At 45.3% G+C, this 21,026-nt stretch overlaps 1 protein-coding gene across 1 annotated transcript in view; it reads right to left on the bottom strand.

The window, feature by feature from the left end:
- LOC116375276 (retinal cone rhodopsin-sensitive cGMP 3',5'-cyclic phosphodiesterase subunit gamma-like) overlaps positions 1-12,251 on the bottom strand; it is a 90,362-nt gene extending 78,111 nt beyond the window's left edge. Inside the window, exon 1 of the mRNA XM_031832101.1 lies at positions 12,183-12,251. Within this exon, the coding sequence (XP_031687961.1) occupies positions 12,183-12,222 (40 nt within the window). The 5' untranslated portion in view covers positions 12,223-12,251. The remainder of the gene's footprint in view (positions 1-12,182) is intronic.
- Positions 12,252-21,026: the final 8,775 nt, after the last annotated feature.

Raw genomic sequence — 21,026 nt, 5'->3', positions numbered from 1 at the left:
TCTGTCATGAGTGGCCTGGTAATAAAAGGTCATTACCCCAATCCCCTTTAGTCTTTCTTCTCCCAGCACATATCATTCCAGCATGTCTATTTTAGATACAGTTCACAGGTCATCAGACACAGTTGTCCCTCACTATTCAGCCAGTAGGGTGGGTTTGAGCTTCACACACACTTGTTGTGGTGATAATCTGTCCCATGCATTAAAGCATTCTGACGTCACCTTCCATGATAACTCCCTTATTCTACTGGCGACCTCTCAGACGAGTTACAGATTATGTAGTTATCAACATAACCCTCGCAGAGACCCCCACTCCAATAAACCATTTGGAGTAACTATGCAGAATTATGCAGCACATTTGTGTATTTACCCAAAGCCCGTAACCCCAGGGAACTGATCATTTCTCCTATGAACCCATGTTAAATCAAAAAATAAACATATTTGAGTAACTAGTCAATTTAAGATTACAACTCTTCATCATTTTCCCAAGGAAATAATATAATTTCAAAGTGATTGTACACTTTGAATAGAGACTGGTGTTTCTTAATAATTGTATAATTAAATCCCACCTGTTCCAACAGTTTCTAGTGAAGTTGATCAGTCTTCACGGGAAATTCTTAGGATTCAGGGCATTTGACACCATTAATATGTTTCCACTCCCTTTTCTTTAGAAACAACTTAAATACATTTTCAAAAACATTTCCATCCTGCATACCCAATTTGAAATTGAATTGAAAAAACCTCTTCCAAAATAAATCCACTATTGCATATTCATTCACGGTATAAGGTGTATTGGTTACTAGTGAACCATAGGCCAAGAACACACATGAACTGGCCTCACTTATCTTGAACTCCATTTTTAGCCTTATCCAGATATTTTATTTTTAAAGTGGTGGAATATCTCTAACTGCTTTCCTCAGTACGGAAGTCTCCAATGACATTTTGACCAGAGAAAATTAAACCCCTTTTTTTTCTGGAAAAGAAATGTACATTTCGTTAACATTCACAATGTTACCTTTTAATCAGCAAGCCAATAGTATTACTTATATATTGATTTCATTCTATAAGCGTCTTAGCAGTTTCAGAGAATGACGGTATAGAATGTCTAACAAAACTGAAAACCCCTTACGTTTTTCTGAACATGCAAGAAAAGTTTAGCCATGCACAGAACGCATAGTTTCTTCCTGGTTGGTTATCTGTATCTTACCCTTAGAAATTGAAACACCAATATATTACATTTTGCTTTCCTCCAATTACTTTTACCAAGGTGGTGATTTCTCATATACGTTTATTTTCCGTCTTTTGACGCTAATAACAAATTCTCCACAAACTATTGTTTCAATGCAAAATGATTCCAAGTTGGACTATTTGTAAATCCCATCGGTACCTTACTAGAAGTTAGGTAAAACGTGATCTAGTACGTATTTCATCACATATAAACTAATCTCTTTGAACCACTTATTGATAGATCAGAGACTATACACCGCTTGGTGAAAATTCCATTCTTTTACTAACCTCAAAACGATTCGTTTTTGCTCTTTTGAAAAGGATGCAAACTCCTGTATAGCGGCATTCTCTGCTACCGCACTAAGTTCCAGTGTCACCTTACACTCATTTTTCCCCATACTTGTTAAGCTCCTCACCTACCACTTCTTACGCTTAGATATTTCATTTATAGCTCTGCTAACCACTCGCACGTCTGCGAGGGCACGCAGAATCATATCTGTCCCCCATCGTAATGTATTTTCTGATGATAGAATGTTGACATCAGAACGCTGGTAAATTGAGCTTCTTATGGTTTTATGTGATTGTTCCAATTCCTAATTGTCTCCGTGAATCGTTTATTTTATTTATCCTGTTTACCGGGTAATGTAGATTTCATGTGCGCTTCTTTCAGCGACTCCATGGCTTTATTAAATTCCGCTATCTCTGTATGCTGGGGAGAAACAGTCCGTTTGTTGCCATGCCACTATTTCTTTTTCCTAAACACTTCCATCGCATTATACACCTTTTATTTACTATTTTCCAAGGTAGAGCTACCCTACTTTCCCAAATAATAATTTATTAGTCACATCACTTAATTTCTCCTATCAAAGTGTAACGGTCTTCCTGTTGTGAAGGAGAAGCGGACCAAAATGCGGTGTGATTATACGGATTCATGTTTAATAACAAAAAGGAATAAACACGAACACTACAAAAAAAAAAAACAAACGTGGAAAACCAAAACAGTCCTATCTGGTGCAAACACAGAGACAGGAACAATCACCCACAAACACACAGTGAAACCCAGGCTACCTAAATATGGTTCCCAATCAGAGACAATGACTAACACCTGCCTCTGATTGAGAACCATATCAGGCCAGACATAGAAATAGACAAACTAGACATGAAACATAGAATGCCCACTCAGCTCACACCCTGACCAACCAAAACATAGAAATATACAAAGTAAACTATGGTCAGGGTGTGACAGTACACCCCCCCCCCCCCCCCCCCCCCCCCAAGGTGCAGACTCCAGCCGCAAAACCTGAACCTATAGGGGAGGGTCTGGGTGGGCATCCGCGGTGGCGGCTCTGGTGCTGGACATGGCCCCCACTTCACCGTAGTCTTCCCCCACCTTGTCCGCTTCCGTGACCTCCTAGCCACGGCAACCCTACTTAATAACACAGGACAGAGGGGCAGCTCGGGACAGAGGGGCAGCTCGGGACAGAGGGGCTCTTCAGACTCCGGCAGCACAGGAGAGGAAGGCTCTGGCAGATCCTGGCAGACTGGCGGAAGAGACTGGCGGATCTGGAAGAGTCTGGCAGACTGGCGGATCTGGAAGAGTCTGGCAGACTGGCAGATCCTGGCTGACTGGCAGATCTGGAAGAGTCTGGCGGATCTGGAAGAGTCTGGCAGACTGGCGGATCTGGAAGAGTCTGGCAGACTGGCGGATCTAGAAGAGTCTGGCTGACTGGCGGATCTGGAAGAGTCTGGCTGACCTGGAAGAGTCTGGCTGACTGGCGGATCCTGGCAGACTGACGGCTCTGGCTGCTCCATGCAGGCTGGCGGCTCTGGCTGCTCCATGCAGGCTGGCGGCTCTGGCTGCTCCATGCAGGCTGGCGGCTCTGGCTGCTCCATGCAGGCTGGCGGCTCTGGCTGCTCCATGCAGGCTGGCGGCTCTGGCTGCTCCATGCAGGCTGGCGGCTCTGGCTGCTCCATGCAGGCTGGCGGCTCTGGCTGCTCCATGCAGGCTGGCGGCTCTGGCTGCTCCATGCAGGCTGGCGGCGCTAAACAGGCGGGAGACTCCGGCAGCGCAGGAGAGGATGAAGGCTCTGGTAGCGCTGAACAGGCAGGAGACTCCGACAGCGCAGGAGAGGAGGAAGGCTCTGGCAGCGCTGGAGAGGCGAGGCGCACTGTAGGCCTGATGCGTGGTGCTGGCACTGGTGGTACTGGACCGAGAACACGCACAGGAAGCCTGGTGCGGGGACCTGCTACCGGAGGGCTGGGGTGTGGAGGTGGTACTGGATAGACCGGACCATGCAGGCGCACTGGAGCTCTTGAGCACCGAGCCTACCCAACCTTACCCGGTTGAATGGTCCCGGTCGCCCTGCCAGTGCGGCGAGGTGGAATAGCCCGCACTGGGCTATGCAGGCGAACCGGAGACACCGTGCGCAAGGCTGGTGCCATGTAAGCCGGCCCAAGGAGACTCACTGGAGACCAGCTGCGTAGAACCGTCTTCATGGCATTTGGCTCGACGCTCCATCTAGCCCGGCCGATACGCGGAGCTGGAATATACCGCACCGGGCTATGCATCCCCACTGGGGACACCGTGCGCACCACTGCATAACACGGTGCCTGCCCGGTCTCTCTAGCCCCCCGGTAAGCACAGGGAGTTTGCGCAGGTCTCCTACCTGGCATAGCCATACTCCCTGTGAGCCCCCCCCAAGACATTTTTGGGGCTGACTCTCAGGTTTCCATCCGCGTCGCCATGCTGCCTCCTCATACCAGCGCCTCTCCGCTTTTGCCGCCTCCAGTTCTTCCTTGGGACGGCGATATTCTCCAGGCTGAGCCCAGGGTCCTTCACCGTCCAGTTCGTCCTCCCATGTCCATAAATCCTTATGTTTCTCCTGCTGTTGCTGTTGCCTGTTACCACGCCACTTGGTCCTGTTGTGGTGGGTGATTCTGTAACGGTCTTCCTGTTGTGAAGGAGAAGCGGACCAAAATGCGGCGTGATTATACTGATTCATGTTTAATAACAAAAAGGAATAAACACGAACACTACAAAAAAACAACCAACGTGGAAAACCAAAACAGTCCTATCTGGTGCAAACACAGAGACAGGAACAATCACCCACAAACACACAGTGAAACCCAGGCTACCTAAATATGGTTCCCAATCAGAGACAATGACTAACACCTGCCTCTGATTGAGAACCATATCAGGCCAGACATAGAAATAGACAAACTAGACATGAAACATAGAATGCCCACTCAGCTCACACCCTGACCAACCAAAACATAGAAATAGACAAAGTAAACTATGGTCAGGGTGTGACACAAAGCCTACTTTATAATGTCTACACTTTCTTATCTCTTTATTTATCTGCTTGCTGTATTCTCTCTTAGCCTATTTTACTGTTTAATTCCTGATTCATGGTTTTAGTGAAACAAAGTCTCTCCTGTCCTTCAGGCTATTTTTAAATTGCAGCCTCTGTTGCTACAGAGTGCCAGAGTCGCCTGCTGTTTTCCTCCTATTTCGTTACAGGGCTCGTGATATTTCTAAATTCTTTCTTCCTACTTCGCATCCGTTATATACTATCCGTGTTTAATACCTCTTTTTAACACCTATTGTATTTTTTACAATGGTCGTTTAACACATTATCACCTCAATGTTTTATCCTGATGTATAACTTATTTTGCCCAATATTTATCGATTTTGTTCCTCTTCCCAGTGAGAGTTAAATGCACTCTCTTTCTCAAATTACACTCTGTTAACTGTCAGAGAGGCCTGCACATTCCTCCTACCAGTTGGTCACAGACACACAGCCTGTTCTTCCTCTTTTTTCTAATCTGCTCATTCATCACAAAGAATTGTCATTAATTAGTTTATTTTTCATTCATTCATCCTTCGTTTTACCTAAAAACCACCTATAGTTTTTCCGACTAACTTATTTCACTTCCTCAACATAAGCCGGAATTTATACTATAGGATTTTTCACGCATACCCTTCGTTTTACCTAAAACGACCTATAGTTTCTTACCTACTGACTTAATTCACTTCCTCTACAAAAGCCGGTATTATCCTACAGGATTTTTCACGATATGATGAGACTACTGCCTAACCGGGTCAGCCTGTCTTCATACCCATACCCTTCATAACCATACTTCACCCACCCAATACTGGCCTCTATTTCGTATTAGAGCAATATCGTGGCGTGACCTACCGATTTACAGACCCCCGTTTAGCTAGACGGAGCGTTTTTATCCGCAGGATTTATTTTGCAGTTGAACCCAGCCAAATCGAGTCAGAGTTCTTCCGCTTCCTATTTATTCACCCGTTCAGACCCCCTCTTTTCAACAGGAGCGGTAGCCGTGAATACACCCAAGCAGACCCCTTTCTAATCTTTTTCTTAAAGGGCGGTATTCGTGGATTTTTCTACTTATTTTTTGATACGTTTATGACCCTATGAGCAGGCAGCAGCTGCCCCACACCAGGCCAGGCAGCTCAGCCAGGGAGCGCAAACAACCGCACCTAGTCAAACCACACAAGGTCCCCAAATGAATGGCTCAGTGAGAGGGGCAGTCCGAATCACACACACCCAGCACAGGTCGCCCGCTCAGGTTGATTGGGCTGTGTTTACGCACATCCCAAAACAGGTCCTGAGACAGTCGAGCCTGGTCAAGTAGAATCAGACGGAACAACTCCTCCCAATCAAACCAGACACGTGGGTCCATTCGAACGGTCCGACCAGAACGGGTGCAAGCCCCCTCCGCTAAACGCCCGACAACCGCAAGGTTCACAGCCCCTAGTCACTTAGTCCTTACACCTGCACATATATGTTTATTTATTTCTTTTTAACAACCCCCAAAATCACACGCATGCAATTCATTGAATTCAAAAGTTCTTCAACATTTACTGGGTTTTTAGGACATTTTGAAGAGAGACCTACGTGATGCCCTTCTCGCTGAGACAGGATCTCTGAAGCAATCTATACGGACATTTCAACTACGTAAGAACAAGCTTACCTTTTTATAGTTGTGTGGCCACATTTGTTTGCATGATTGTCCAAAGAAACTATCACCAGCCCGGAACGTCACTCCGTAGTCCCTGTCCCTCCTGGCAAAGCTCGCCAAGTTATGTCGTGGAGGATCGTTACAAAATATAACACTTACAAGAACTTGTGAATTCAATATAGGCTTTTAATACAAACATATCAGAAGCCTAGATGGTCCGCAGAACACACACTTTTCCAGAGCACTGGCTCTGATTTATACACATACAACATATGAGTCCATCCCACATGCAAATGAAGTTACTTCCCGCAGTCCATCTGCCACCATTATCTTTCAATCTGTGCTTCCTGCTTGTTCACGCCCAATAACGCCCATATCTGCTTTCAGTCAAGTTATAATGGTGACAGGACCTCTTCATGTCCCAAAAATAATACATGCCCATCTTATTCTATGGGCCCCTTATGTTTGGCTTGTGCTTATTAGGACTAGTAGACTATGTGTCTCTTCTCTTCATGTCCTAAAAATATATGCCCTATGTCTATAGTCCACCAGTTCATCATTTGGCTGACCCCCCCCCCCCCTTTGTATGTCCCTCTGACCTTGGTATGTCCAGCTGTCCTATGCTCTCATGGCCTTACTTTGGCTTCCTGTCCTATACAATAGACAATGCATTTGACCAGAATGGCAAATGCACTCTAAGTGTATCTTTCCCTTGGGTAGAGTATTATGTTTCTCCCTATATGTACATCTTGCTCCCACAGTATCACTAGCCACTTTAAACTATGCCACTTTGTTTACATACTCATGTCATATGTATATACTGTACTCGATACCATCTACTGCATCTTGCCTATGCCGCTCTGTACCATCACTCATTCATATATCTTTATGTACATATTCTTTATCCCTTTACACTTACGTGTATAAGGGGCGGCAGCGTAGCCTAGTGGTTAGAGCGTTGGACTAGTAACCGGAAGGTTGCAAGTTCAAACCCCTGAGCTGACAAGGTACAAGTCTGTCGTTCTGCCCCTGAACAGGCAGTTAACCCACTGTTCCTAGGCCGTCATTGAAAATAAGAATTTGTTCTTAACTGACCTGCCTAGTTAAATAAAGGTAAAATAAATAAAAAATAAAATAAGGTGGTAGTTTTGGAATTGTTAGCTAGATTACTCGTTGGTTATTACTTCATTGTCGGAACTAGAAGCACAAGCATTTCGCTACACTCGCATTAACATCTGCTAATCATGTGTATGTGACAAATACAATTTGATTAGATTTTTGATATCGTTTAGTACCTTGACTGTGGCTGAGGTGCACCTGTGACCAGCTTGGAAACCAGATTGCACAGCGGAGAAGGTAGGGTGGGATTCAAAATTGTCAGTGATCTGTTTATTAACTTGGCTTTCGAAGTCTTTAGAAAGGCAGGGCTGGATGGATATAGGTCTATAACAATTTGGTTCTAGAGTGTCACCCCCTTTGAAGAGAGGGATGACCGCGGCAGCTTTCCAATCTTAAGGGATCTCGGGTTATATGAAAGAGAGGTTGAACAGACTGGTAATAGGGGTTGCAACAAGGGCGGCGGATCATTTTAGAGGGTCCAGATTGTCTAGGCCAGATGATTTGTACGGGTCCAGGTTCTGCAGCTCTTTCAGAACATCTGCTATCTGGATTTGGGTGAAGGAGAAGCTGGGGAGGCTTGGGCAAGTAGCTGCGGCAAGTAGCTGTGTAACTCTGCAGTTGTTGCCATCCTGTACCTATCCCGCAGGTGTGATCTTCAGATATGCCGATCCTGTGCAGGTGTTGTTACACGTGGTCTTTCACTGCAAAGACGATCAGCTGTCTGTCCTGTCTCCATGTTGTGCGGTCTTAGGCGTCTCACAGTACGGACATGGCAATTTATCACCCTGACCCCATCTGCAGTCCTCATGCCTCCTTGCAGCAGGCCTAAGGCACATTCATCCAGATGACCAGGGACCCTGGGCATGGTGTTTTTCAGAGTCAGTAGAAAGGCCTCTTTTAGTGTCCTAAGTTTTCATAACTGTGACCTTATTTGCCTACTGTCTGTAAGCTGTTAGTGTCTTAACGACCGTTCAAGAGGTGCATGTTCATTAATTGTTTATGGTTCATTGAACAAGCATGTGTTTAAACCCTTTACAATGAAGATCTGTGAAGTTATTTGGATTTTTACAAATGATCTTTGAAAGACAGGGTCCTGAAAAAGGGACGTTTCTTTTTTTGCTGAGTTTATTACATGTGAGGTTATAGTCCTGCCGTCAGTGTCCATATTTCAGCTACTATTCCATTTAACCCATACAATTAAATGAGGAATATTCTGTTTATTCATGGATACAGGGATACTCATGACCGGGATATTAAAAGTGCATGTAAAGAGCTCATCCCGAATAAGACCTTATGTGGGATATGAGCTACAATCCAGACTGCTGTGCTCATGTTAACATGGTCAATGTCCAATGGGGAAATGTCAGACCTTATTCATACGGTATGTTCATACTTTAGATGTAGTTATATGTAGGCATCACATTATATTAGTCAATTGCACCGAATGCAACAGGTCCTTACGGTGAAATGCTTACTTACGAGAACCTCAGCAACAATGCAGTTTAAAAACAAATATGACTAAGAATAAGAAATAAAAGTAACAAGTAATTAAAGAGCAGCAGTAAATTAACAATAGCGAGACTATATACAGGTTGGTACAGAGTCAATGTGCAGGTGCACCGTTTAGTTGAGGTAATATGTAGGTGGAGTTATTAAAGTGACTATGCATAGATGATAACCACAGAGAGTAGCAGCGGTGTAAAGGGGGGATGCAAATAGTCTGATTAGCTGTTTGACTAGATGTTCAGGAGTCTTATGGCTTGGGGGTAGAAGCTGTTTAGAAGCCTCTTGGACCTAGACTTGGTGCTCCGGTACCGCTTGCCGTGCAGTAGCAGAGAAAACAGTCTATGACTAGGGTGGCTGGAGTCTTTGACAATTTTTAGGGCCTTCCTCTGACACGGCCTAGGAAAGATGTCCTGGATGGCAGGAAGCTTGGCCCCAGTGATGTACTAGGCCGTTCGCGCTACCTTCTGTAGTGCCTTGCGGTCGGAGGCTGAGCAGTTACCATACCGGGCAGAGATGCAACCAGTCAGGATACTCTCGATGGTGCAGCTGTAGAACCTTTAGAGAATATGAAGACCCATGCCAAATCTTTTCAGTCTCCTGAGGTGGAATAGGTTTTGTCGTGCCCGCTTCACGACTGTCTTGGTGTGCTTGGACCATGTTAGCTTGTTGGTGATGTGGACACCAAGGAACTTGAAGCTCTCAACCTGCTCCACTACAGCCCCGTCGATGAGAATGGGGGAATGCTCGGTCCTCTCTTTCCTGTAGTCCACAATCAACTCCTTTGTCTTGATCACGTTGAGGGAATGGTTGTTGTCCTTGCACCACACGGCCAGGTCTCTGACCTCCTCCCTATAGGCTGTCTCGTTGTTGTCGGTGGTCAGACCTACCACTGTTGTGTCGTCGACAAACTTAATGATGGTGTTTGAGTCGTGCCTGGCCGTGCAGTCATAAGTGAACAGGGAGTACAGGAAGGGACTGAGCACGCACCCCTGAGGGGCCCCTGTGTTGAGGATCAGTGTGGCGAATGTGTTATTCCCTAATCTTACCACCTTGGGGCGTCCCGTCAGGAAGTCCAGGATCCAGTTGCAGAGGGAGTTGTTTACTCCCAGGGTCCTTTGCTTATTGATGAGCTTTGAGGGCACTATGATGTTGAATGCTGAGCTCTAGTCAAAAAATATCAGTGTGGAGTGCAATAAAATTGCATCATATGTGGATCTGTTAGGGCGGTATGCAAATTGGAGTGGGTCTAGGGTTGCTGGAATAATGGTGTTGATGTGAGCCATGACCTGCCTTTCAAAGCACTTCTGTTACGGATACAGGTATCCTGTGTCTGTGTGTGTGTGTATCCTGTGTTCTTTTCTCTCCTTCTCCCCTCACAGGTGAAAATCATCACTCCCCAATCAGTCACCAATCCAATCATCAATCAGAAGACACACCTCCTCCTGTTTCCTACCCAATCACAGTTCCTTTCCCTTGGTTTAAAAACCCTGTCAGTAGTTTGCTCTAGAGCTCAATCTCTCTGTAAATGCCATGTCTGTAGGTCTCTGTGTTTCACTCTCTCTTTGTGTATTAACCACTCTTTTGTTTGAGCACCTCCATAGCACTTTCATCACCTGTGAGTATTGTTTTTGGTTATGGTGTTTGTTTGATTGCTGGTGGGAAAAGGGGAAACCAAGACAAGTCGCCCATGGGCATACACTACCCGTAGGTAGACTTTGTTAAATACACTAGGTAGAACTGGGTGGACCACTCACTGTATTTTTGATTAGTTAGTTAGCTGTTGTTAAAGTAGGCTAGTCTAGCTTAGTTTTTTTTGAATACTTATTGTTTCTTTCCTTGGGTCCAGCTCAGCCCCTTTTCCTGCTTCCCCCCCATTACCGTGTGTTTACAAATAAACCTTGAGTTTGATGTTAGATTTCAGTTGTCCTGGTTATTTCGTTCACACTTTTACTTTGTCACTATTATAATTTGAGTTATGTTACGGGTCTCATTACCATCCCCCCCCTAGACTGTCGGGCCAAAAGGGATTCGTAACAACTTCATAGCTACAGACGTGAGTGCTACGGGTCGGTAGTCATTTTGGCAGGTTACCTTAGTGTTCTTGAGCACAGGGACTGTGGTGGTCTGCTTAAAACATGTTGGTATTACAGACTCGGCAAGGAGAGGTTAAAAATGTCAGTGAAGACACTTGCCAGTTGGTCAGCACCTGCTCGCAGTACACGTCCTGGTAATCTGTCAAGCCCTGCGGTCTTGTGAGTGTGGACCTCTTTAAAGGTCTTACTCACATCGGCTGCGGAGAGCGTGATCAGTCTTCCTGATCAGCTTTTGCTTTCATGCATGCTTCAGTGTTATTTGCCTCGAAGCAAGCATAGAAGTAGTTTAGCTCGTCTGGTAGGCTCGTGTCACTGGGCAGCTCTCTGCTGTGCTTCCCTTTGTAGTCTGTAAAGGTTCGCAAGCCCTGCCACATCTGACGAGTGTCAGAGCCGGTGTAGTACGATCAATCTTAGTCCTGTATTGCTTGTTTGATGGTTCGTCAGAGGGCATAGCGGGATTTCTTAAGCTTCCGGGTTAGCGTCCCGCTCCTTGAAAGCGGCACCTCTAGCCTTTAGCTCAGTGCAAATGTTGCCTGTAATCCATGGCTTCTGGTTGGGTTGGGGTATGTACGTACGGTCACTGTGGGGACGACGTCATTGATGCACTTATTGATGAAGCCAATGACTGATGTGGTGTACTCAATGTCATCGGAGGAATCCCGGAATATATTCCAGTCTGTGCTAGCAAAACAGTCCTGCAGCTTAGCTGCTGCTTCATCTGACCACTTTTTTTATTGATCAAGTCACTGGTGTTTCCTGCTTAAATTATTGCTTGTAAACAGGAATCGGGAGGATTAAATTATGGTCAGATTTGCCAAATGGAGGTTGAGGGAGAGCTTTGTATGAGTCTCTGTGTGTGGAGTAAAGGTGGTCCAGAGTTTTTTATTTTTTATTTTTTTTTCTCCCCTCTGGTTGCACATTTAACATGCTGATAGAAATTTGGTAAGATGTATTTAAGTTTCCATACATTCAAGTCCCCGGCTAGTAGGAGCACCGTCTCCCGGTGAGCGGTTTCCTGTTTGCTTATGGCAGAATACAGTTCATTCAATGCGGTCTTAGTGCCAGCCTCAGTGTCTGGTGGTATGTAGTCAGGTACAGAAAATACAGATGCAAACTCTCTAGGTAGATAGTGTGGTCTACAGCTTAACATGAGATATTCTACCTCAAGCTGGCAATAGCTTGAGAATTCCTTAGATATCGTGCACCAGCTGTTATTTACAAAAATACATAGTCCACCGCCCCTTCTCTTACCAGACGCCGCTGTTCTATCCTGGAAGATAGCCAGCTGCATGTTGATAACGTCGTCAATCAGCCACGACTCTGTGAAGCATAAGATATTACAGTTTTGAATTAATCTTCCGCGTAGGTCATGTATTTAATTTTCCAAAGATTGCACGTTTGCTAGCAGAATGGAAGGATGTGGGGGTTTATTCGATCACCAACTAATTCTCAGAAGGCAGTCCAGCCTCTGGCCCCTTTTTCTCCACCTTACTTCACACAAATCACGGTGATCTGGGCCTGTTCCTGGGAAAGCAGTATGTCATTCACGGCGAGCTTGTCGGATTTGTTAAAAAAAAGGATTCTGCCAGTCCGTGGTGAGTAATTGCATTTCTGATGCCCAGAAGTTTCGGTCATAAGAGATGGTAGCGGCAACATTATGTACAAAATAAGTAAAATAATAAGTTCCAAACAACTCAAACGAACAAAAAACACAACTGGTTGGGAATATGTCAATTAACTCAAATATTCTCTACACACAACAGAATTTCTTTGAACATGTACATTTTTCTAAACCAACTACTGTTGCTGAAATCATTCACTAACTGCATCTTATGAGAAACCTGACCTTCAATTGATCTATTCATTGGGGAGAGAACCTGTTATCCTACACCTAAAAGTGTTTGTTATACACAAATTAATTAAGTAAAAAAATACAGCATTTGAATAGTTCCAATGACTTCAAATTCTGGCATTTTACTATTTTGAACTTTTTGTCTTTGTTTCCAAGTTAAATTATAGATATATTCTCCACACTTCATTAAAAGGAACCTGCTCCTATGTCCCAGCAACAAAAGGAACGGGCTCGCATGCCTCTTCAGCAGAAGCAACCATCCACAATGCCTCTTCAGCAGAAGCAACCATCCACAATGCCTCTTCAGCAGAAGCAACCGTCCACAATGCCTCTTCAGCAGAAGCAACCGTCCACAATGCCTCTTCAGCAGAAGCAACCGTCCACAATGCCTCTTCAGCAGAAGCAACCGTCCACAATGCCTCTTCAGCAGAAGCAACCGTCCACAATGCCTCAGCAGAAGCAACCGTCCACAATGCCTCTGCAGAAGCAACCGTCCACAATGCCTCTGCAGAAGCAACCGTCCACAATGCCTCTGCAGAAGCAACCGTCCACAATGCCTCTGCAGAAGCAACCGTCCACAATGCCTCTGCAGAAGCAACCGTCCACAATGCCTCTGCAGAAGCAACCGTCCACAATGCCTCTGCAGAAGCAACCGTCCACAATGCCTCTGCAGAAGCAACCGTCCACAATGCCTCTGCAGAAGCAACCGTCCACAATGCCTCTGCAGAAGCAACCGTCCACAATGCCTCTGCAGAAGCAACCGTCCACAATGCCTCTGCAGAAGCAACCGTCCACAATGCCTCTGCAGAAGCAACCGTCCACAATGCCTCTGCAGAAGCAGCCGTCCACAATGCCTCTGCAGAAGCAGCCGTCCACAATGCCTCTGCAGAAGCAGCCGTCCACAATGCCTCGGCAGAAGCAGCCGTCCACAATGCCTCGGCAGAAGCAGCCGTCCACAATGCCTCGGCAGAAGCAGCCGTCCACAATGCCTCGGCAGAAGCAGCCGTCCACAATGCCTCGGCAGAAGCAGCCGTCCACAATGCCTCGGCAGAAGCAACCAGCCACAATGCCTCGGCAGAAGCAACCAGCCACAATGCCTCGGCAGAAGCAACCAGCCACAATGCCTCGGCAGAAGCAACCAGCCACAATGCCTCGGCAGAAGCAACCAGCCACAATGCCTCGGCAGAAGCAACCAGCCACAATGCCTCGGCAGAAGCAACCAGCCACAATGCCTCGGCAGAAGCAACCAGCCACAATGCCTCGGCAGAAGCAACCAGCCACAATGCCTCGGCAGAAGCAACCAGCCACAATGCCTCGGCAGAAGCAACCAGCCACAATGCCTCGGCAGAAGCAACCAGCCACAATGCCTCGGCAGAAGCAACCAGCCACAATGCCTCGGCAGAAGCAACCAGCCACAATGCCTCGGCAGAAGCAACCAGCCACAATGCCTCGGCAGAAGCAACCAGCCACAATGCCTCGGCAGAAGCAACCAGCCACAATGCCTCGGCAGAAGCAACCAGCCACAATGCCTCGGCAGAAGCAACCAGCCACAATGCCTCGGCAGAAGCAACCAGCCACAATGCCTCGGCAGAAGCAACCAGCCACAATGCCTCGGCAGAAGCAACCAGCCACAATGCCTCGGCAGAAGCAACCAGCCACAATGCCTCGGCAGAAGCAACCAGCCACAATGCCTCGGCAGAAGCAACCAGCCACAATGCCTCGGCAGAAGCAACCAGCCACAATGCCTCGGCAGAAGCAACCAGCCACAATGCCTCGGCAGAAGCAACCAGCCACAATGCCTCGGCAGAAGCAACCAGCCACAATGCCTCGGCAAGTGTGATGACTGGCGCAAATACCTTCGGTGAAGCAACCGGTTCTCGTGCCTCTGCATTAGAAGCAACCAGCCACAATGACTCGCCAGATGCAACCGTCCAAAAATTCCATCAGAAATCACCTCCTTGACTCGCATTACAAATACCTGGACAGCAAGATTTAAACCAGCCTGGTTAAAACTACACCTTGTCATCACACCTTTGTATTATTAGCCTGTCATGTTCAGTCATATAACCAGACTATACCTACAGACAGTTAATGTACTGGCACATGCCTATTTTGATATCAATTTCCCATACTTCTCACTCTCTCACACTCTCTCACACTCTCTCACACTCTCTCACACTCTCTCACACTCTCTCACACTCTCTCACACTCTCTCACACTCTCTCACACTCTCTCACACTCTCTCACACTCTCTCACACTCTCTCACACTCTCTCACACTCTCTCACACTCTCAGACAGCAGTGGGTCTGTACCAGTCAGAGGTGAAGGGGTGACATCCTGCTCTTCATCAACAGGGGGAGTGGTGACTATGAAGTGCTCAAGGACCGGCTAGGTCAGGAGCTCTGGCCCCAGAATTTGTTGATAAGGTGAGATCAGGCAAGCAGCTACCAGCTACCATGCTGGTCATTTATGAACATTTGAACATCTTGGCTATGTTCTGTTATCATCTCCACCCGGCACAGCCAGAAGAGGACTGGCCACCCCACATAGCCTGGTTCCTCTCTAGGTTTTTGGCCTTTCTAGGGAGTTTTTCCTAGCCACCGTGCTACTACACCTGCATTGCTTGCTGTTTGGGGTTTTAGGCTGGGTTTCTGTACAGCACTTTGAGATATCAGCTGATGTATGAAGGGCTATTTAAATCAATTTGATTTGATTTGACAGCCCTTACTCTAAAGCACGCTTCAAAACTCATTACACGGAGGGCCGAGTGTCTGTGGGTTTTTTGCTCCTTCCTTTTGCTCCTTCCTTGTACTGAATTAAGGCCACTAATTACTCCCCTCACCTACGGTAGTTGTCCAGGTCTTAAACAAAAACCTATAGGCACTAGGCCCTCCATGGAATGAGTTTGACACCCCTGCTCTAAAGTAGGAAACACATTTTGTCTTGGCACTTCATTGATCGGTTTAAATTATTGCTTGTACAAAATTCACTTGGTTCGTTTCATTCAGCATAGCAACAGTAGATGGTTAACATGTTTCAGTTGCACATAGTGCCACATCTTGGACAAATTCTGAATTCAGACAGATGCCAATTAAACACTCACATTATGCAAACACTGCACACATATGCTTTGATGAGCTGAGTCTTTAATTTTTCAGAGGCAAACATATAGTAGGGCTCGTTTGAGTGGTAAGGCTAAAGCTGACTGTAGACCAAAGTCAAGAAGTAAAGTCAGGAGAGGTGCATCTGCTACAACTGAAATTTGGATACTGTCGTTTTCCAACAGCAAGGCTCAGATCACCATGGCAGTGTTGCCATTGTTTATAAAAGGTTTCCTTTATAATATCAAAAACACACCCACTCACAAACTGAAATAATTTATGTTACATTATACAATTTTTAAATGAGAGAGAGCCTCAATCAAATTGGTTCCTGTTTCAGTCATGTTCTTGTTCGTGGGGGTTAAACAAAAACAATAATGATTGGGTGACAATGGAGACCCCACATGACAGGTGATGGCTGCAGGATGAAGTTGGTGAAGAGCAATTGCAGAAACTTAGATTCTGCAGATTTTTGTAAAGTTCATGCAGTCGACATTGAAATATTAGTGGAATCTGTGTGGGTAGCTGGACAGGTAGGATGACTGACAGTGAAGGTGAACAGGTGGTCACGTGTCAGGTGACAGAGGAATGGATGAGACTGAGGCAGGAATTCCTTTTACCATAAAGTGGTAAATATTTACTGAGTAGTCTGTGCTGCATCACAAAGGAAACAAATAACATGTATCCAATCAAATTTATAATCAAAGATCAAATCATATCATTCATTATTATCATCATTTAGGGAATTCAACACGTGGTAAATTCAACTCGTGTGGTAAATGTTTTATCCCCAGAACGCAAAACACTTTGAAAGGCGGTGACCAACAATTGTCACCTACTTGACAATAGTGATCAGCTCGAAGGTGCCCACTATCTCCATAAAATGTCTCCCTCATGTGGATGAAATAAAACACAAGACAACAACCCATCTCCTCATCCTCTGACCGTCTACCCTCCTTTGTGGAAGCTTTTTTTCCAATGTTGTCTCAACTTTGATTGCAGTACACATCCACAAACACATAAACTCGAATGCAACTGTTTAGATAGCTATGCATATATCTCCAGTCCCCTTAAATCTGCCAAAGTGTTTTCCCTATTCCGACTGATGTTTCCGCTTGCATTCCATCTCTGATAATTATACTTGATTCAAAGTCTGTGCCTTGAAAATTCCAATGTCCTTTTCTTCTCCTGTTTCTTTCAGCACAGCAGGCAGACAATCTGTTCTTTATTCTGGTCTTTTATATTCACCCCGAGTGCTCCAATCCTTCTGTACTTTATTGTACGGCCCTTAATGTCTAGAAATCTGCACTAACTCCCCTCTTCCACTGCTGTAGGCTGGCCTACTGTAACTGGAAGGCAAATGCATGTCACTTAAATCAGCCCGGGTTCAAATACTATTTAAAATATTTCTATTAATTTCACATACATTCAAAGTAAGTAGTTAAATGTTATGTATTTGGAAATACACTTGGAAAGTGTTTGAAAAACTCAAAATCACACACTATTTTACACTCCAATGTATTAAATAAGTATTTGAAAATACTGTCAAATAATACAATTTGTATTATAACCCAGATATTATAACTCAGATACTGAAATACACATGTTTTTGAATACAGGTCTGCACTTAAATGTAGCATTTGCATGAAAATACACAGATATATATTGTATACTGCATCACATTCCATTGTATTTGTTGTTTCTTTGCGATTGCATTTGAAATCCTCAACTGTCATTTTTTCTGAAGACAGATTCCAATTCTTCTTTCTCTGTTAGACCCTCCAGGCCCTATTAGTCTACTGAGTTCAGTCAGTTGCAATTGTAACCATCAGATCCAACATCTCAGTGGTGAGTAGCCACTGAGCTGTTGTCAACTTGCAGATGGCAGTCCTCACATAAAGACACACCATGCCCACCAGAGCACACACATAGCCTACATCAGATTCAGGCAGAAATCAATACTGACTCCAAAACAGACACAATTATTATTTACATTCATTTATTTGTTTGTTTTACAACTCAGTTTTAGGATCAGGTACTAGTGCCTGCTTCACCTCCTAAAATTAAGAAAAAAGTATTTGAGAAGCAATGTAGATAGATTATATAGAGGCAACTCAGTATAGTTCACTGCTGCTTTCTATATATTATCAAAGCCACTTAAACGTATACTGCTCCATAGACATGAGTTCAAAATTAATTTGTTTCTTTCAAATACTTTTTTAGCTGCTCTTAATTGAGAGTTTCTGTCACTCCGGGCAGGCTCAATCATCCCTCAAAGGCATTTGAAAGAAAACCAATGCTATTTGAACTCAGGTTTGTTTTCACCTCAGAACTTGAGATCGCCTCTTATGAGTGAGTGGAGTTCTCTCCCTCGGGCATGAGCCATTTCATGGCTGACTCGCTGTCGTAAATGCCTAGAGATTTTTTGGGACTTCAGCCCGTTTACCAGCACAAACAGGAACTGAGACAAATAAATCATAGTTATGTTCAGTAGGGCACAGCGTAGCAAAACGTTCTGCAACCGAAACTAAAACTAAAATCAGTGTTTTTTTGGGACGAGACCAATGTCAAAAGTAGTTCAATATATATACAATGCTCACGAAAATAATACATCCTAGATCTGAATGAATGAAATATTCTTAATAAAAAAGAAATCTTTACATAGTTGAATGTGCTGACAACAAAATCACACAAAAATGATCAATGGAAATCAAATATATCAACCCATGGAGGTCTGGATTTGGAGTCACACTCAAAATTAAAGTGGAAAACCACACTACAGGCTGATCCAACTTTGATGTAATGTCTTTAAAAGAAGTCAAAATGAGGCTCAGTAGTGTGTGTGGCCTCCACGTGCCTGTATGACCTCCCTACAACGCCTGGGCATGCTCCTGATGAGGTGGCGGATTGTCTCCTGAGGGATCTCCTCCCAGACCTGGACTAAAGCATCCGCCAACTCCTAGACAGTCTGTGGTGCAACGTGGCGTTGGTGGATGGAGCGAGACATGATGTCCCAGATGTGCTCAATTGGATTCAGGTCTGGGGAACGGGCAGGCCAGTCCATAGCATCAATGCCTTCCTCTTGCAGGAACTGCTGACACACTCCAGCCACATGAGGTCTAGCATTGTCTTGCATTAGGAGGAACCCAGGGCCAACCGCACCAGCATATGGTCTCACAAGGGGTCTTAGGATCTCATCTCGGTACCTAATGGCAGTCAGGCTACCACTGGCGAGCACATGGAGGGCTGTGCGGCCCCCCAAAGAAATGCCACCCCACACCATGACTGACCCACCGCCAAACCGGTCATGCTAGAGGATGTTGCAGGCAGCAGAACATTCTCCACGGCGTCTCCAGACTCTGTCACGTCTGTCACGTGCTCAGTGTGAACCTGCTTTCATCTGTGAAGAGCACAGGGCGCCAGTGGCGAATTTGCCAATCTTGGTGTTCTCTGGCAAATGCCAAACATCCTGCACGGTGTTGGGATGTAAGCACAACCCCCACCTGTGGACATCGGGCCCTCATACCACCCTCATGGAGTCTGTTTCTGACCGTTTGAGCAGACACATGCACATTTGTGGCCTGCTGGAGGTCATTTTGCAGGGCTCTGGCAGTGCTCCTCCTTGCACAAAGGCGGAGGTAGCGGTCCTGCTGCTGGGTTGTTGCCCTCCTACAGCCTCCTCCACGTCTCCTGATGTACTGGCCTGTTTCCTGGTAGCGCCTCCACGCTCCGGACACTACGCTGACAGACACAGCAAACCTTCTTGCCACAGCTCGCATTAATGTGCCATCCTGGATGAGCTGCACTACCTGAGCCACTTGTGTGGGTTGTAGACTCCGTCTCATGCTACCACTAGAGTGAAAGCACCGCCAGCATTCAAAAGTGATGAAAACATCAGCCAGGAAGCATAGGAACTGAGAAGTGGTCTGTGGTCCCCAACTGCAGAACCACTCCTTTATTGGGGGTGTCTTGCTAATTGCCTATAATTTCCACCTGTTGTCTATTCCATTTGCACAACAGAATGTGAAATTTATTGTCAATCAGTGTTGATTCCTAAGTGGACAGTTTGATTTCACAGAAGTGTGATTGACTTGGAGTTACATTGTGTTGTTTAAGTGTTCCCTTTATTTTTTTGAGCAGTGTATATACAGTGGGGCAAAAAAGTATTTAGTCAGCCACCAATTGTGCAAGTTCTCCCACTTAAAAAGATGAGAGAGGTCTGTACTTTTCATCATAGGTACACTTCAACTACGACAAACAAAATGAGAAACAAAATCTAGAAAATCCCATTGTAGGATTTTGAATGAATTTATTTGCAAATTGTGGTGGAAAACAAGTATGCAGACAGCATTGGCTATAAATTATCGTTCAGTTTGGTCTCCTAAACAAAGCTCTTATCTCGTTCTTGAGATGTTGAGAGATATGTTGTGGTTGAGAGATAATCTGTAGGGTTGTGGTCTCCTGTATCCTGACGTGATCAAGACAGTCATGACACTGCTTTCCCAGGAACAGGCCCAGATCCCTGTGATTTGTGTGAAGAGAAGGTGGAGAAAAAGGGGCCAGAGACTGGACTGCCTTCTGAGAATTAGTAGGCGATCGAATAAACCCCCACATCCTTCCATTCTGCTAGCAAACGTGCAATCTTTGGAAAATTAAATACATGACCTACGCGGAAGATTAATTCAAAACTGTAATATCTTATGCTTCACAGAGTCGTGGCTGATTGACGACGTTATCAACATGCAGCTGGCTATCTTCCAGGATAGAACAGCGGCGTCTGGTAAGAGAAGGGGCGGTGGACTATGTATTTTTGTAAATAACAGCTGGTGCACGATATCTAAGGAATTCTCAAGCTATTGCCAGCTTGAGGTAGAATATCTCATGATAAGCTGTAGACCACACTATCTACCTAGAGAGTTTTCATCTGTATTTTTTGTAGCTGTCTACATACCACCACAGACTGAGGCTGGCACTAAGACCGCATTGAATGAACTGTATTCTGCCATAAGCAAACAGGAAAACGCTCACCGGGAGACGGTGCTCCTAGTAGCCGGGGACTTGAATGTATGGAAACTTAAATACATCTTACCAAATTTCGAATCAGCATGTCAAATGTGCAACCAGAGGGGGAAAAAAAAACT

This window comes from Oncorhynchus kisutch, linkage group LG1 (assembly GCF_002021735.2).
Source record: "Oncorhynchus kisutch isolate 150728-3 linkage group LG1, Okis_V2, whole genome shotgun sequence".
Lineage (NCBI taxonomy): Eukaryota > Metazoa > Chordata > Actinopteri > Salmoniformes > Salmonidae > Oncorhynchus > Oncorhynchus kisutch.
The sequence above is the reverse complement of the archived record's forward strand: the minus strand, read 5'-3'. Positions and strand labels throughout refer to the sequence as shown.